Here is an 18,385-nt window from a genome sequence, read left to right on the forward strand (position 1 = left end):
GTCAGGCTTTGTGTCCTCCCTTCCGGCTACCAGGCTGGCTGTCTGATGGTAATGGTGGCATTGGCTTAGAGAAACAAGGCAATTTCTCACTCTTGCTTATAGAAGAAAACAGGGGAGTTCGGCTGCCTAGAAAGCTGCTTCTTGAGTTAACTGCCCAGAGTCAGGGGAAGACAAGTAAATGTGAACATTGCCCAAAGCCATTTTCCACACGTGTGAAACACGAGGGTTCCCAGGCCATCTCCTGCATGCAGCATTTTGCTGTTTTCAGATAGACTCAATCTAGGTGATGGTGGGATGCACCTTTATTTTCATTGCTGCAGCAAAGTCCTATTTATCTTGGAGGTTGTGGAGGGAGGTGGGAGGGAGGTGACCTAGTTTCAACTGTCTCCATCTGCTACAGTGAGCAGTGTAGCCGCCTTTGAGAGGGAGCACAGAGGTATCTGTTGTTGGGGGAGTCTTCCCACTCGCGTTTGGGAGCATGGTTCTGCAAAAGCAGAAGGGCACAGCATTCATAAGGCGTGCTCCTGAGCTGGAGTCAGAGGGAGTCGGCTTGCTTTGGGAAGTTGCTGCCTCTCACCTTAAGCGTGGCTAGGAATGCGTGTGCCTTCAGCCAGATGCAATACCATTTGATGGGCTGGATGGGGTATTTGCTTTCACTATGCAACAAAGAACACGTGCTATCAGTTGCCATTTGTAAGCTGAAGGACTGGTTGGTCTTAGCCTCCTGTGATGGTGTGAGCATCCCCAAAACTTGGTGGTAGATGATCCAAAGTCAATTTTAGTGTGCATTTGATGACAGGGGTGATGGCAAGGCTCTTCTGCCACCTTCTAGTGCACAGGTGCCTGTGGCAGCCTACAGGTACAAATCCCTGGTCACTGGGGATGACTTAGTCGTGGGCTGTCAGGAGAGAATGGTATTTAATTAGTTGTAAGTGCAGTTTCTCAAAGAATCAGTTGCATGGTTCGGTTCCCATCTATGTGGTGATCAGGCAAAAGCTTTTCGATTAGTGTATGAAACTTCTCACCATCTCACTCATTCTCTTCTGTCCCAACAGCGTTTTGAATGCCTATCGAGTGACCAGTAGCTTCCATGCACGCTTCTCTGCACTGTCAAGAACCTACATTTACCGGCTGTTAATGGGCTGCAGTCATTATTCTGAAATACCAGTGTTCGAAAGGGATCTCTGCTGGGCTCCTGTGGGACGGTAAGTGTGTTCCATTAAACATCCCTGGGGAGCCACCTCATCGACACTCTGGAAAGGCTTGGCTTTTGGGAGAAGTGGGGAGGGGGTAATTTCCACACATGAGTCCAGATTCCCTGTTTGTATTGACGAGATTTCCCTGTTGAAATCGGTGCAACTGCACTGAGTTATGTGCGCTGAGACTGACAGCTCTTTTTAATTGTACTGTCAGTTGTACCTGTGATAAACATGCTTAGCACTGCTGAAATACTCAATGGCTTGGGGTAGAGTCCATCAACAACTTTGTGTGTGTCCCCATGGAAGTGGTGAAGGTTTCCTCAGATGACCTTGCCAATTCATACAGCAAACCCATTTGGACAGCTGGCTGAAGGAACAGTGCTCTGATACGATGCAGACAGGCAGAAATGCGTTGCACGGAAGATCTCAGAGTCTGACCATAGAGGCAGTGAAGGATGAAGGCTGAGAATTTTTTTTTTTTTTTTTCCTAGTCCTGTTTGTGGTAGTGACTGCATGTAAATCAGCGCTCTCATTCCCAGTCTGAGTGCTCGTATGTTTGAATAGTGAGAGCCAGTGACTCTGAGCAACCCTACAATAACAAACCAGTGTATCTACCTCAGTATGCACTTGTGTTCTTGGAGTAGCCACCGAGTCATAACAAATCAGTGCTTGTATATGCAAGGGAAGAAAAACAAATTCAGTGCCATTAAAAAAAGAAAAAACTTAGGACATGATAAACAGTGGGTGAGGAAAAAACAAACAAAACCCAGAAGATAATTTGTTACTGTCCTTTAGTTTACATTGTACTGAGATAAACATACATTCAAGAAAACTGCACTTTTCCACAACATTATAGAAAAGCAGGTTTGTAGCCAGTTGTGGTAATTTCATCACCACTATTGGTGATGAAACAACAATTGCGGGTGATGGAAAAAAAATGTAATCTCAACTGTCCTAGCAGAGGAATGAAGATGACATTGTCCTACCATTAAGTTGCTGACTTTCTTCTCTGCGGCTGTGGAAGGGAAAAGTAAATATAAAATTGCAAAATTAGATGTGCCTTAATCTCAGGCTTTATGAAATAGCATTTAATTTAGTCCAGACACTGCAGTTAATTTTTTCAAGTGGCAGTACCACATAAAGGGTAGGGTTGAGCATATTAGAAATTCTGAATGGGCGGTGTCTTACTAAAAGGTGTAAATGCTGGCCTTTTTTCTTGAACACAGTGAAAAAAGTTGAGTGATATTGGAAAATCTCATCTAGATTGATTTGTTTGTTTGTTTGTTCGGAAACATTTTGACTTCTGTTAAGATCTGAAAAACTTAAGCCATAGATCATGTATATGTGCTCAGGCTTTTCCTAGGAGAAATTTGCAAAAATAGAATAAAAATAACCAACTGTTCAGGAAATATATCAGGAAATCTGTCTAAATTCCTTTTCTTGAGACTATTTTGAACAGACCTAGATAGTTCAAATGAACAAATCTGAATGACACTTGACATTGTGAGTTTTACCCGCGGCCCTTTCTTCTGCATCTCCACCTTGGGTTTACACTGGCTTTGTCCCTGACAGTTTGCTCGCTTGTTCCATTTCTGTTACTTCCTAATTTCATCTTCTGGCTGTTGCAAATCTAAGGTTTGGAAAGCCATCACAGCATTTAATATTTTCTTACCTGGCAACATCTTTTTCAGTTTATAAGATCCAGATACTGCAAAGGATTTTGATTCTCTTGCCCTACGCTCTAGCCAGCAATTTGAATAGAGTTATTTGAATTGAACTGTTATAAGCAGCACAGCAGGATAAAGGGGATAAAGGTTGGTGTATAGGGATGTGCCTGCCAACCCCTCATCTAGCCTGGGGTTTTGAATACCTTCAAACCTCAGGTCACTTGGCATCTTGGTTTGTGGTTTGGGCCATTACAAGACAAACTCCATCTTGCAAAATGTGTTTCCATAATGCTGCAATGTTAAATCTACATGCCAGGTTTAAGCTTCTCATCGATGAATTGGACTTTGACCCACCTAACATACTTGGTCTCACCTGATGCTCCTTTCCTTTTGGTCTGCATGTTTCATTTCAGCTCCCTGAATGTGCCTGCTATGCAGGATGCAGCGCAGTTCCTGCTGGGAACCCATGACTTCAGCACCTTTCGCTCACTTAACTCCGAAACACCTTTTCAGTCTCCAGTCAGAACCATCCTCCAGGTAGACATCCAACCCTCTTCTGGTTTCCTGTCCCAGCACTATGAACACAGGTGAGAGCCTGGACATTCAGCTGAGGAGCTGCTCTGATCAGTGCTTGCTTTGCCTGAAAGGCTGCTTTCCAGCACTGCTTTGAGAACTGATCTCCTGCTTACTGCGCAGTGCCTTCACAGTCCTGTGACGGTGTCAGCAGGGTTCTGCCTAGTGACAGCTTGGAAAGGACATTTCTTTCCTTCTCCTCCCCAGTGTCCTCAGGGAAGAAGAAAAAAAAGAGGGCAGGGAAAGTGGTCCAGTTGTCTGTGCATTAAAAGGCAGGATGTTATAAACTGGTGTGTGGAATCTGGCACAGAGCAATTCCTATGAGGTGCTTCCAGCATTTATGCTCATTTTGACTGTTAAAGACCAGCTCTGCCAGGAGATGGGATTTCCCCCCCTGCTGCTGTCCTAGCTTTGCCTAAAGGCTGCAAATAGAAGGAAAAAAACCCCACCCAACACCTAGGTCACTGCTGTAGCTATGCAGATCTGCTCAGTTCACACCAGTAATTCCTACTGTCTTCCCAGGGGATGCTGATGAAGGGAAGTCCAATATTCCTCACTCATTACATAAACAAACTATTGTTGAGTGTCAGGTTCTTTCAGGACCGGGTCTTGCAAGTATTGAAATTAAGTGGCTGGATGTATTTTCTCTCTAGCAGAAACTGAAGTTTTTTCCCAGAAAGATCATGGGTATTTATCATTTGAACGTGGCTTTTGCTTTCGTGCTGGCTTGTTTCACAGATACATGGCTGTTGTGTTTCAGCTTGAAAGCAAACATTGCTGTTGTCTGTCTCCAAACCACATTTTCCTGCTTTCTGATTAGGAGAAAACCCTCTTCTTCCTTGTTTTCCCCAACGACCGTCCATTAGATTTGAATATGAGCTGTCTGTAACAGTAAGTGCCATGCTCCAAGCTTCAGACCCTCGCTGCAGTTCGCAAACAGCCCACTGTTTCTTTCCCCATGTCTTAGAACAGCGTATTGCCAGTGGTAGTGCAGGGCAAAAACAGAGAGCGATCTGTATGCCCTGAGTAACCCTGGTCTTTCAATTCCTCCTAGTTCCTCCCATTTTCTCCGATTCGTCCTTTCCCTGCTCAGCGTTGGTGCCTGTCAATACACAGCCACGATATAAAGAGCCACCAGTTGGGTACAGCACTCTCACTGCTACTCTCTGCTGTGTAAGTGCAAGGACATGGGCAGTTAGTGACAAATGAAGTGCTTACTTTGTGCCTTTCCTCCAGGAAACACTGTCCCCATGGGAAAAGGAAGGCTGGAGAGGAAAATGTGTCCTGTGGCTGGTTTCCTGCCATTTGTGACTGGGTTGCTATTGCTGAATGGAGAGCTTGGCCTCCCTCTGTCAAGTGTGGTTATGCTTAGGGACACATGTAACAGTGAAATGCTTCGTCCGCAAGATTATCTTGTCCTTTATGATGAGTAGCATTGGAAGTGGCAGAGACCCGAGCTAACTTGAAAATAACTTTTAACAGTCTTGTCTAGATCACCTGCAAGTGCATATGGGCCAGGCTACCTTCCAAATCCAGACCTGCTATTGTCAGTTGACCAATCTCTTGAGATTTAATACGAATCAGCTCTTCCTTTATGCCTTCGATTTTTATTTAAAAAAGGAATTTGCCATTTCTTGCATAACTTGTTGCGTAAACCCATCCCACATGAGGCAAAAAACAGCTCGCAAGAGAGAGAATAAACCTAAAAACTGGATTAAACGCATCACGCTAGTTGCCGATGGAATATTTTTGCTTTTGGACACGTGCATCCAAACTTAAGTTTTACAGCAAATCATTTTTATAATGTGTTGATATTAATTGATTTCATTAATGTTTAGGCTGAAGGGGATGGCTTTGAGAAGCCTAGTTTCAATGCATTTAAGTGGCGTTTAGCTCTCTTCCAATACTTTGTTAGTCATAACAACAACCATGAGTTTGCTGATCTAGAGAAAAAAGTTGTGGGGTTTGGGTCTTTGTGACAGGCTAGGTGGTGTTGGGGGGGTTGTTTGTTTGTGGGTTTTTAATTACACTGTCCTAGTTACTTTTGATCTGTAAAACTCTCCCTATGGGAACAGTTGCAGTCACGGAGCTCAGTGTTTGCCCATTCTACAAATAAGACAGCACCTGATGTGCATGGTATTCACTGCAGTAGCAGAATGAACTGTTCCTGCAATTAAAGGGCTAGGATAGCAGTAAAAGCTTATAAATAGATTTTTCTTTTTAAATTTTTTTTTAGCCTAATCTAAGGAGGTTTTTCTGTTTCAGAGGGAGGAATCCGTAGAATGATAAACCATGGTCTCTTAGTCAAATAATGCAGCTCTTCTTTCTCATCCTTTCCTTCCTTTCTGAACTTAAACCAATCTTCTGAATTGACCATTTGTCTGTTTAAAAGGCTAACTGTTAAAATAATTCCTTCCATCAAACTCAGTTGCTCAGCAACAGTGGAAGTGGAGTTTGTGTCCCATCCATACAAAATGCTTTTGAATGCTAAGGATGTGTTCGGAGGCTCAGCCCCATCGCTTATTCCTGGGGAGTGAGTGCTCCGTCACCTGTTTTCTAGCTGAATATGCATTACTCATTGCAAGGTGCTGGCTTCTGCTACCGAGTGGAAAAAGACAGCTGGATTTTTTTTGCTGGTAAGCAAAATTATCTGTGAGATTGACAAGAACAACAAAGTTTCCCTCTTCGAGAAAAATATCTTGTTCTCTTTCAAAGTCTACAAGGTATTTTTCCTAAGTATCTTGACCTATCATTTTGTAGATTAATATATCTTGTCAAGACAGCTAAGACAGGAGAATCCTGGCTAAAGCAGGTGCGTGCAATTTGGTGAGAAGGGGGGTTTGTCCCTATTTGAAAAAATTGTCTCCTGTGCTTTGCTAAAGAGCTGAGCTAATTATGACCTCGATGTGCTGGGTATTTGCACGTGTGTGTAGCAACGCACGTGTCTGTACGCCATGCGCATTGAGCCGGGGGGAGAGCGGACCGTACATAAGTGAGAGAAACATTGTCATTTCCTGACATAAAGAGGAATCCGAGGGCAGGAGCTGCCTTTGCATATGCCAACAGACATGACAGGGAGGGCTAAAAGCAGTAATTTATCTGTAAATCCAGTGAGGAAACAGCTTGTGGCTGCTCCCTACGATGACTATGTCACAGTTTCTCTTCCTGCTAGCCCTGCCCTGATGCCCCATGTGGGCCTGTGAATCAAATTGTCCCTGCTTCACCTTTCTTCTATGGCTTGCAAGAGCTGTCTCCTCTCCAACCCTTTCTTGAGACTCAGGTGTTTCCAGAAAACCCAGCCTGTCCACCTGAACCCTCCAGACAAATATGGTGCAGCTGTGCTTTTCTCACACCTGATTCAAACCTCCAGAGCCCTTTGATACCCAGTTACTGGGCTCATTGCGAGGGAGGAGAGGAGAGGGTTTGCATGGAAATATCTGCTTTTCTGGATTATACAAGGTAAGCTTTGTCTCTTTTTGCTGTAGGAATGCTATGGGATATCAGGAACGCTTATAAACTGTTATTGAATTTATTTCTTACTGTTATTTTATTATTACTTTTATCAAAGTGACTTTGAGGATTGCTTCGTAGCATGGAAGTTTGGAGATGCAGGCACTGAAGTGAAAACCTGCTCATTTTTGTGCTCTGTTGGCGTATCTGATGTGTGATGTGTGTATATGTTTTTATTTGATGTGCATATCAGGGATTTTTATTTGTAGGAAGGAAATGCATGCGCGTTTCCCTGCAGGACTGTTCCTGAGAACATGTTTGCATTGGGTTTTAGTGTTAGAGCCGGTACTGGACACTAAAATCTTTAGAAAACGACCTGTAAAGATTTAGCAAAGGGTGCAAGTGTCAGTGAAGTATTGGAATAGCCTGAGTAGGGTTCTTGTAGGGAATATTGCTTACTACTGTAAAACTTTCTGGGAAATGGTATCTATATGAACAGATAGATTCAGTGAGAGGAAAGGATGTCTTTTTGCATAGTAGCACCTATCCATCCCCAAATATTCATCTGCTTTTTCCTGCTCCGCTCGCTCTTAGTCTGGAGTGCGTCCTCGGCTGCCATTCCCTGCGTTCCGATGCTGAGCTGGATTCCTCAGGCATGTCTGTGTCCTGACTTGCTTGTCCTGGCCTTTCCAGTAGCACATGGATGTCGGAGTAGGCATTGCTGAGTGTTGAAATTCATTCTGCAAAGCCTGTAAGGACCACGTGACTCTCTCAAGCCAGCTCCAAATGAAATAATAGAGTTGCTTTGCTATGGCTGGTTGTTTCTTCCTTTCTCCAGGAGGCCTCAGACTACGTTCCCTAAATCAGTGGTACCTTAGTAGACTGCTAAGTTGCACCTTGTTTTATGTTGCCCTTCCCCTTTTATTTGAATGGTTATATACTTAGGTGTAAGGCAGCGGGAAGATCAAGCCCCCTAAAACTAGGTACATACAAAATGGGCAGGAATTGTTTCACCCCAGAAAATGTCTGAATCTGAGTAGTAAATGAGCAGTCTGGTGTTTGAAAGCAGATGATGCTGTTTCAGGTTATTTGGGGGCTGTGCAGCTTCTTACTCATTCTACTCGCATTCACCTGTGCTTTACACTTCTCTTGCGGGTAGAAGAGCCATTTGAAATGTGATTTTTGAAATGCTCTTTTTGTTCCTTTCTTTAGGGAACTGGAGTTTTGGGAGTTGAAGTTCAGGAGCAGATCATTTCTTTACCGACAGGTACTGTTTGGTGCTGTATTCAGTACCCATTTACCTCCAAGAACCAAAGTGCTGCTGTCGCTGTAACTATTGATCGGTTTAGCGATGTTGCATCCCTGTGTAGTGCCATCTCTGCAGAGCTGGTGTTACAGCTGCATGACACACACAGGGACCTAGCGTCGGAGAGGTGAGGTTCTGTATTCTTTGTTTGATCCCGTAGATCCAAAATCTCTTCAGTTTGTGTTTAAAGTGAATGTCCAAAGTCACAGAATCGTGTGGGAGGATGGAAAGTTTTGTTTTCCACAATCTTTGTCCTTGCAGGCTGAGTGGTAAAAACCAACAGACATATGTTCTTGCTCTGCTGAATGGCACTGGGCCCAGCAAAGCCTGCCTGGAATTTTACTTTCTGGCTTTGGAGCATGAAGTAATTCTCAGTATTGCACAAAGGAGAGATGGGAAGACCTGATTCAGCTATGCAGGCATGACTGCAGGATCCTTCCCTCTGCCATGCTGTCTAGCCTCCACTGGGTTTTCTTTGAAATAACTCCAGTGGGTTTTTTTGCTGCTATCCTCAGGGGAGACAGCTCTCTCCGCAACTTAATGGATCACCTCCTTAGGAAAGAGTTGGCTGTTCTCAGTCTGCCTGTCATGGCCATGGTCGCACTCTGGAGACAGAGAATAGGCAAGAGAGGGCTTGTTTTTTTGGAGGAGAGAGGGGGTGTTTTGTGGGAACAGCAAGCAGCTATTTTTTATTCTGTTTTGACAAACTAAATTTGTTTTTATCCTGTGCCAAGTAATGCTCTGTAAGCTCTCTGACAGTGGGTGTCTGGATATAAGCAAGGGGAGAACAACAACATGCTTGAGGAGGGCTTGATATACAGCAGGGACTTGCTTCATCAGATGCTCTTGTGACAAGGAGAAAATGCTGGTAACCCATTTAGTGCATTAGAACAGGAATGCTATTTAGTGACATTGTGCAGAGAGAACAGTTCCCCGTAATACTTTGCTCAGCCTGATGTCCTCTCTGAACCTTGTTCACAGCAGCTGCCTTACAGCGAGCTGGCAGGCTGTAGTGAAGCAGGAACAGGCTGTACACCCTGAACTTGCACTTCTCTACCTGAGCATCTGCTTCTGCCCCTCCATCGTAAAGAGGAGACCAGACTAGATGGACCTCACATCTCGCCTCGCATAGCTGCTGTGATAATTATTGACGTTGGGTGTTTTTATTAGAGAAAACCAGCCCCAGAAACTATGTGTATATTTTTGCTGAGTAGCAGGCAGAAGGGGGGAGACTCCAAGCACACACAGCTGTTTCGGATGCGTACCGTTAGTCTGCATTTACAGTAGCTGACTCCAAATGTGGAGACATCAAAGCTAAAGTCACAGCATACAATGACCTCTAGTGAGGGATGGAGAAAATAACATAAGTCAAGGATCTCTGCTGCTACTCTGCACCGTCTGCTTGGACGCAAACTCTTGGCACTCCACAGTGCAGTTGAAGATCAGAGCACATAGGGAGAGACAGTGCTTGCCTTTGGATAAATATATTTTGGCTTGTTGGACCTTTCTCCTTAATGGTGATAAACATGATCAGGTTGCTTAGTGGACTTTGGTTTATTGTTTTGTAAATGTTAATGGATCAGAAACTTAGACCGATGCTGCATCACAGCACTACATTTAAGTTCTTGGAGAGCTTTGAAAGGTCATGAATAGAATGAATGTTTATTTAGGCCGAGTGGCTGATCATGCCTGTGCAAGTGGGGATGTGTTCGGGCAGCAGCATGAGAAGGGGAATTGGGCAGGACAGTGTCCGCTTGGCCAGTTTCTGTCACGTGGGCTGGTACTGCTGTTGCCTGTAAAATTTGGGACTGGAGGACAGTTTGTCCAGTGTGGACAGAGAAAAGTGACTGGGAAATGATGAGAGTGTGGTGGCTCAGGATCAGCCCATAGAATCATAGAATCGTTTAGGTTGGAAAAGACCTTTAAGATCATCCCATGGCAAGGACTTGAGTTTCAGTGTGGCTCCTTTGTCAAATAAGACTTGGGCCCAGAAAATCTGTGGCATGTTCCCTTAGGCCGTGTGAGCTCTCCTGTGAAAATAAGTACAGGCAAGCCCAAGCAAAGTGCTGGCAGCTTTGGGGAGGGGGTTCAGCTCTTGCCTAGCTGGACACCACCAGTCTGGTTAAGTTCATTGCCTTGTGCTGTTTCTTTCCCCTCGGAGAGGCATTTCTTGTGACTGCACTGTTCATACCAGCCTGGTCGCTTCAGCGGCACTGGGACAGGGCCCAGCTTTCCTTGAGCTTTATCTCATGCTGAACAAAAGCCTGAAAAGAACTGCCCTTCTTAGTCTGCGTCCTTTGTTTCCCCAGGGAAACAGATGTTTCCTTGAACCATCCCCAGATGTTTCTTGCACAAGCTTTCTTGATGCCCATGGGAAGTAGGTAATTGCCTGTATAGCGGTCCCTGGATAAAAGTTTCCCTAGGAGTGCCTTGCTGAGAGCACTTCTGGCACAAGTTGAGAGGCTCTTGCTTGTCGGTTATTCCTCGACAGCAGCTTCATGAGGTTGCCTCGACACGAGAAGTACCAGCAAGATTAGCGGTCAGTATTCTGCCTTCAGAAGGATGCCTTAAGTCATGAAAGGGGTGGAGAGAAATGGAGCCACCACATGGGGAGGTAACAGGTAGCCGGTCACAGGCAGCTAGCATTTGGTGTTGTAGCTGGCACTGGCAGACACAAGCCTTGGCCTCCTGGAACAGCGTGTCTTGTAGGGATATCGAAGGAAAGGGTGTTCTTTAGCCAAGAAGATGCTGAAGTGTGAGGGGTGTTTACGCAGGAGGTGAGCACAGTGGTGTGAAATTTGTGCTAACCCACTAGGTCTGGAATTGCTGGGTGTGGAGGGGGAGGAGGGAAGTTGTGACATGCAGAGGTGTTTCAAATACCAGTTTGCTGTACTGGGGGGATGTTGTCTTGTGGGCTGTCCTACTTGGGTTGGGTTTTTTTTTCTTTTACTTTTTTGGCTTTCTGAGAGAGAAGCAAGCCCCTACGTAGTCCCCCACCTGGAAACAGTGTGGCTTATGTATTAAGAACCACCTGTGAGTTCAGCTCTCCCAGCAAGCATGTGAGCTTCCTGCCACAGACAGATGTGTGGGTGCTGCTGCTCTTTCTGAAATGGAAACCATCCTCTGCTCAGCTTGCTTCCCACACATGATGAGAGCAAGCCTTGCTCCAAGGCAGTGCTGTGTAGCTGGAGATCGCTGTGTTACAGGTCCTCATCTCGTTCTTACTGATGTCTTTAGTTGTAGGGAGGGAAGACTTAAAGGAAGCAAGGTGATTTTGCCAGGTTTTTTCCCTTCCCTACCACCAGCTTTGGTCACTAGAGGATTCTGTGCCTCTGCATGTTGCAGCTTAGCTGCTGCATGTTGTCATGTCACCCCAATCGGTGCAGAACCTTGGCAGCCCATGCAATCCCTGCTAAAAGTGGAAAGAACACCTTTCCTTCATAGGCTGTGGGGTGACTGACTGCTGGGGTGTGCTCAGGGACTAAGGGAGTATGACCTTTCCAAAGAAATAAAGCGAGCACTGGAAATGCTTCCTGGAGGTACGTGATACCAAAGGGGCGGCCAGGGCAGGCTTGAACCCTGATGGGTGAGTCTGGGGCATGACTTAGGGTACTTCAGTGGCACTTAACACAAGGGTCAAAGCATTCTTTATGTGGGGAGATGCTTTCTTCTTTTTTAACACCCAGCTGGACTAGGAGCAAAGTACACAGCACTGGGAACAACTGAGAGTACTAGGAACAGCAGAGGAACAGCAGAAATTGGGCTTCCTGGGAACTATGGGTTTAATAATAATGATGTACCTATATTCAGGAGCAGGCTCATATTAAGAAATACTGGTGATACCATTCTATCCTGAGTGGTAGGCACTGAACTCTCTGATTCTGTTTCTAGCTTGACTTGCCATCAGTAGGAGCTGTGGGCTGCTACAGAGCACAGTACTGCTGATAGAATGACTGCAGGACTCTGGACAGAATTTCCTAATATCTTGAAGTTTTACAAGGGCAGCTCCTAAGCTACATTCTCTGTTTTTCCAGGTCCGAAGAATGGTTGGGGCTCTGGTTGCAGTTGGCCAGGGGAAGTTAACACCTCATCATATAAAGGAGTTACTGGAGTTAAAAGATTCACGGGCTTTTCCATCAAATGCCATGGCTCCGCCATCTGGACTCTTTCTAAAATCAGTGGAATATAACGAAGCAGGTAGGTGAATGCAGGGAATGGCATTCTTTTTGTAGGAGCCTGATGTAATACTGAAGGGAGCAGTAACGCCCACAGTCTTCCTTTACGTGCCGTCCAACCTATGGCTCACAGCTTTGTTCAGTGACACCCACATCATAGTGGATGCCCCGGACTGTAGAGGTGTTTACAGCAGTTGCTATGGAAAAATTGTGTATTTTTTTTCCCTGGTAGATCTCCTCCTCTTACTTGTAGGGTAGTAAGAGACGTTGTGTTGACAATGACTTTGAGATCTCACATGAATGATGCTTTCAGTTCTCATAAATTCTTGTTCTGTCCCTGACCACATATAAGTGCCAAATGATCTGTGGTGTCTGGGTGCCTACAGATCCGTTTCCGTTCACTCACTTCTCCCTTGGTGTTTATGAGAGGATTGCACAGACTGCAGGACAGAGAACAGATCATCCTTCTGCTTATATGGTGGTGTTCTCAGTTTTAACAGCATCTAATCTAAACTATTGGGGTTTTGGCTTTAAAAGTGTGTGTGGGGGGGGATGTGCAAATTTGCAGAAGATAGCAAATGAATGTCCTGGAAGTTTGACATCCCTGCTAGGGGTATTTAAAACCAAAAGGATTAGCCTGTCTCTGATTAATCCAGTGCCCATGAAATGCGGATACAGAGGGCTTTCCACCACACTGCAGACCTTCTCCAGGCTGCCTTGTCTCAGCCAGACCACAGACCTAGAGGTGGGTTTAGGGCATGCTGTCTCCTGGGGCTTAAAGAAGACAGAAGGGAAAGGGAAGCAACAAAGAGCAGGGCAAAGGAGCTCGAATGTGGTTCTGAGCACTTGGCCTGGCCTTGGAAAGGCAGCTGCTGGTTTTGGCCCTCTCCAGTGGTGCTTTTCCTAACAGTGCTGGCTGTGGAGCTCTCTGTGCCAGAGGGGAGGAAGCCCAGGCGGGAAATGAAGACCAGAGATCTGAAGTGCTTTCAGGTGGTTTCAGTGCCATCTTTCTCCCTAAGTCAATGTTTTCTTTTTTTTTTTTTTTTTTTTTTTTTTTTTCTCCTCCCAGATTTGGACACTACAATTGCCCCAGGAGAATAGCAGCTCTATGAGATGCAGCCGTGCCTGAAAGGACTGTTGCTGGGGATATGTGATGGAGGTTTGCCAAGCGCTCTTTACACAATGCACAGTCTTGTCTCAATAAAAACCATTGACTGTGACTGTAGGCATCTTCCTATCATTTGTTCTTGCCCTCTGAGACTGCCAAGGGGAAGGGGAGAACAGCTCCGTGCTGTTTTCAGATAACTGGTTTATGGTTTTGGCTTTTTTTTTTTTTTTCTGAAATTCTGGTGCCTGTCTCTCAAACAGGAGGAGGAAGAAGGGGGGCTTGAGGGTTTTTGCCCTTTTTTTCTGTGGTGTGTGTGGGAGGGATGCAGGCTCAGAATGGAGGAGAAGGTAGCATTTCCTCTCTGCCCCTCTCCTCTGTAACCCTCCCTTTGTACAGCGTAATGCAAGGGGCAACTGTTCCTGTTTGCAGTGACTTACAGAAACAGCCTTTGAAAGTCCTCGCCATTTCCTCTCCCACCAACAGTTGCTCTCGTACTGAACTGTAGTGGCTTTTACATTCTCCTGGTCCCTGGCACAAAGTCACGTCTGTTGTGCTTAGGATGTGGCATGTGACAGTGCAAAGTTCCTTGGAGGTCACTTAAAACCTGTTTTAATGGTCGCAGCCTGGGCTGGTAGCACAGGAACAACTACACGAGCGAGTTGGCCCCATCATGGAAGGAAGCACTTTGGGCAGCGGAGGCTCTGTAGCCAGAAGGTGGCTGCCACCCTGTTGCTGGGCTCTGATTTGCTTGTTGCCACCTTCTGCTCTCCCCAGCTGTTGGTGCAGCAGTGCTGCAGAGCGTGCCAGAGTCTGCCAGTGGTCTAAGGGCATGGGAATCATAGTGCAGAGCAAGGAGCAGAGAGAACTTTTTAGTTCTTTTTCTTTTCTTTTTTAATCCGCTCTAATCTCAGGTTTTGCCTGCTTGCCCAAGCAATAAAATACATGTTGGATAACTTGTGGGTTTTTTTTCTCATGAATGACACCAGAATCTCTGTCTGTTTTGGTTATAAAATGACTGTTAGAGTGCCAGGTTACAGGAGAAAGGATGAAAATTTTGACTTCTGAAGTTCATGGAAGAAACAATACCTGGTTTAAACACTGTCCTGCAGTGGAAGCAATGCGCAGCTGAGATGCCTGGCACCACCATAAGCAATATCCCCTTTGTCCGTGAGAGGAGGAGGAGGATTACAGAGAAAGCCAGTTTGTCAGAGCAGACAGCCCACTTGATCTGGTAAGGGGATGTTTTTTGTCATGTGGCAATCCGAAGTCCATGGCATTCAGATAGATAAGGGAAGAAACTTAATAACCTCTTGCGAGACCGTAAAGTTTCCCCTCTGTGTTTGTATGGTGAAGAACCACGAGGCAGAGGGGGAGGTGGCAGTTCTTTTTGACCTCTCTTAAGGCCGCCCTCGCCTTTGGCAGCGGGGATCGAGTTAGTGAATGGTCCTGATACTGAATGGGACGACAGCCCCTTTGGAGGCTTCCCCTCATAAGAATGCCCTCTCTCCCCCACTCTCCCCCACTGCTCCAGGTAGCAGTGTTGCCAGACACCTACTTTCAACAGCTTGGGAAGGAAAGGCGAGGTTCTTCTGGTCACGCTCTCCCTTCCTATGCAGTGTGCTGACTGCTCGCTGCTTTATTCCCCCAGGGACTAATTCCCAAAGAAGGTGATGGAACTTTGGAGGACTCCTGGATCTCTACCGTGGAAAAGGAGAGCTGAAGCTGCTGTGTTGCTAGCATGGTATCTGTTTGTGCTTTTCTGGTACGGCCTTGCTGGGTGGGTACCCAGAGGCAGGGATGCTGTAACATACTGCAGTGATTTTTTTTCTGCATGAGCGGTGGGGCTTCTCCATCTTCCAAACCCCAGCATGCCTGTATGTTTTGACAGCGGTTTGCCTGAAAAGAAATGGCAGCAAAGTTTTGCTCTTCCCCCCTTTGAGGGGAAGCTACAGGCTCACTTCAGTGCCTGAGGCGCTGGTACCTGGTTTCGGAGGGGCTGGAGGGCAGGGCAGGCTGGAGGTGGTCACAGGGAGCGTTGGGCGGGAGCATTGTGCCTCCCCCTTGCAGCAGGTACATGGAGAGAACCAAAGTGTGCACTGCCCAGTTCTGGGGGGGCTTTGCTAGCGGGGCAAGCGCCGTCCTGGATCTGAGTCACAGTTTTTCATCTTCACTTCCTGTGGTTTCTCCGCAGAGCGAGGCGGGAGCGCTGCGCGCTGTTGTCGTGCAGGCCAGTTTGCTCTGGTGTCAAAGCTCTACGCGGAGGAGCTCTGCAGTGACCTCGTCGATGTGAGGGCTCTTTGGGGAGGCTGATGTGCTCTTCTGCAGGTTTGGCATGAGAGGCGGCCATCTGAGCTCTGGTAAGTTAACTTTCTAACTGAAGTTATTCTGAGTTTTTACAGGGCAGAAAACGCGCTGCGCGCTGTTGTCGTGCAGGGCAGTTTGCTCTGGTGTCAAAGCTCTACGCGGAGGAGCTCTGCAGTGACCTCGTCGATGTGAGGGCTCTTTGGGGAGGCTGATGTGCTCTTCTGCAGGTTTGGCATGAGAGGCGGCCATCTGAGCTCTGGTAAGTTAACTTTCTAACTAAAGTTATTCTGAGTTTTTACAGGGCAGAAAACCACACACTAACGCTGCTCGGGTGTTAATCAAGCTGACTGCTGCTGCGGGCTCAGGTATTGCGGCTTTTTAAAATTTTTTTTAAATAGTCACAGTGCAAAAATACCTGCTATTGGCATTTCTGCAAATGTTTCCCAACTTCTGGTTGCAATAAAAACCTATCGCACTTCTGGGCTCGTTACCAAACCTGGTAACTGAGTGACCCAGGTTCAGCCATCCAGGCAGTACGCGGGAAGTAGACCGGCTGACTGCAGACAGCACAGAGCTGCTGTGGGTTTTGCTTTTCAAACCCCAGAGCAACTGTTACAAATAACCTAAAGACATTTAATTAAATGTTCCTTTAGCATCATAAAATACACCGTCAGAACTTTGGTGCAAGCTCCTAGTCTGAATCGGTTTTTGGTGTCCGTCATTAACGCTCGTTACTTTTATCACGGAGGAGTTTAGCGTTCTTTTCCTTTTTGTGTTGTGCCATCACTGGTTCTCTTCAGTCGATTCAATCTGGACATCCAGGCCGTGGGGCGATCTGTCTGACAGTGATGCCTGAAAACTAAAACCATAAATCCCTCACACTTGAGCAGACGTCAAAGACTCAATCTTGGGTTTATATGAAAACATTTCTAATAATTTAATGAACTGAAAATCCAGGGGAAACTTTGATGTATGCTTTTGGTGGTTTTGTAAATCACGTAACTTTGTACACAAAAAGAAGTTCAGTGGTGCTCTTCGGTTGTTTGGGAGAAGTAACAGCCCTACTCCCCAAAAACCCTGACAAAGCAAAGCTGAATTTGATGAGACTCCACACTTTTTAAATGGTAGATAAGCAAATGGTATGTTGTTATAAGAAGTGGCTGTAGACTTGGAAAATACATGTTTAGTCATAAATTCTGTCGCTTCTGGTACCTCTCACAGTGAATGAAAATATTTTCTAACAGATTGATGTGCGTGGTGGGGTCGTGCAGTGCCTATGCAACTGTTTGGAACTGGCTAGAAGACCGGCTTGTAAAAGGCTTGTGAAGTACTCCCTGTCAGTGGTTTATTATCCCCCTCTTCCCTCCACCCAGATGGGGAGGGGTTCAGGGGATTAAGTGAGACTACAGGCGCTGAAAGCAGATTCCAGCAGTGCAGTACCATGGTGCAAGCAGCTTCTCTGCTTTGGTAAGGCCTTGTGGCCGTCCCGTACCGCCGGGATCCAAGTGGCGCCGCCTTTAGGCAGCCCTTTAGCCAGGCTCGCTTTGCCATCTCGCAGCAGGCGGTCAGCATTAACGCGTACAGGGACTCCTGCTGTGTCGAGCTGCTACAGAATCTTGGGACAATGTCTGTGCTGTTTAGAAAATTCCTTTTGTTTGCCTCGGAGCTGTTAACCTGAGTGTCCACAGGCACCCTTACTGTGAGCAGCTGATCAGTCCCCCTCGCCCTCCGGCCCCTTGAATGATTTTACAGCCTTACCTTCCCCCAGCTGCAACGCTGTACTTTGAACATGGGTAATAGAGGTGCTGGGTGGCTCTTGCTCTGGCAAAACCCTGAGCTAAAGGTGGTTTCAAGTCCTGTGCTGCTGAAAGCCATAGCCATGCCTGGGTTTGTATTAGTTTTCCTCCGTGTGTGTGCACGAACCCTTTGCTATTAGTTGAAGGACCCGTGTAAGCAGGTACGCATGCTTGCCTACTTAAACTGAAACCATTTCTTTCCTTTCTAATCCCCCAGCTATCTCGGGTGCTTTTGACTTCATTAAATAAACAACCCTTGGGAGGAAGTGTGATTTCAGAGTTTCCTTTGGAAAGTACCCAACAACCTTTGTATTTTTGTGCTTTCATTGGTTCAGCTTTAGGAATGTTGTGCGTATTGTAGCCGGGTTTAATTTCTCCACTGCCTTTAAGGGCTTCTTTTCAGGTGTCTGTGTTTGCCTTAGGTACTCAGTTTTCTCTTATATTGGATGGAGAGGAACTGAAGTGCAGTTTATTGCTTACGTGGTGCGGTGATGCAGATGAGGAACAGTGCCTCCTTCCCTGCACACACACGAGTCCTTTGGGCTCCCTTTGTAACCGAGGTGAGCAGTGATTTCCCTCTGCAGTCTGCCTGCAGAGCAGGGTTAGGGTGCTGTAAATTCACCCAAGAGCTTACACCGAGCCTTCCCACTTGTAACTAACTTCAGCTAAGGTATAGAGGTCAGGGTGAGAAGGATGGAAACCCCTGTTTCTCTCGGGTGGTCTGCATGCACATCATCAGGTCTGCGGGTGACCCCGGGCTGTATCTTGTACTACGCACGCTCCTGCAAACGCGTGTTTGTTCCAAGG

General features: G+C 46.3%; 1 protein-coding gene across 2 annotated transcripts in view; it reads left to right on the forward strand.

Moving 5' to 3' along the window:
- The window catches only part of PUSL1 (pseudouridine synthase like 1), a 30,829-nt gene extending 16,175 nt beyond the window's left edge, over positions 1 to 14,654 (forward strand). Inside the window, exons 4-9 of one of the 2 annotated variants that reach the window (XM_035902128.1) lie at positions 1,056 to 1,205; positions 3,280 to 3,453; positions 8,102 to 8,156; positions 12,230 to 12,392; positions 13,440 to 13,529; positions 14,588 to 14,654. In XM_035902128.1, the coding sequence (XP_035758021.1) occupies positions 1,056 to 1,205; positions 3,280 to 3,453; positions 8,102 to 8,156; positions 12,230 to 12,392; positions 13,440 to 13,471 (574 nt within the window). In that variant the 3' untranslated portion in view covers positions 13,472 to 13,529; positions 14,588 to 14,654. Of the gene's footprint in view, positions 1 to 1,055; positions 1,206 to 3,279; positions 3,454 to 8,101; positions 8,157 to 12,229; positions 12,393 to 13,439; positions 13,530 to 14,500 lie in introns of both variants that reach the window. The other variant, XM_009646763.2, reaches the window with a different exon arrangement.
- Positions 14,655 to 18,385: the final 3,731 nt, after the last annotated feature.

Source organism: Egretta garzetta, unplaced genomic scaffold (genome assembly GCF_000687185.1).
Source record: "Egretta garzetta isolate BGI_Z169 unplaced genomic scaffold, ASM68718v1 scaffold29, whole genome shotgun sequence".
Classification (NCBI taxonomy): Eukaryota; Metazoa; Chordata; class Aves; order Pelecaniformes; family Ardeidae; genus Egretta; species Egretta garzetta.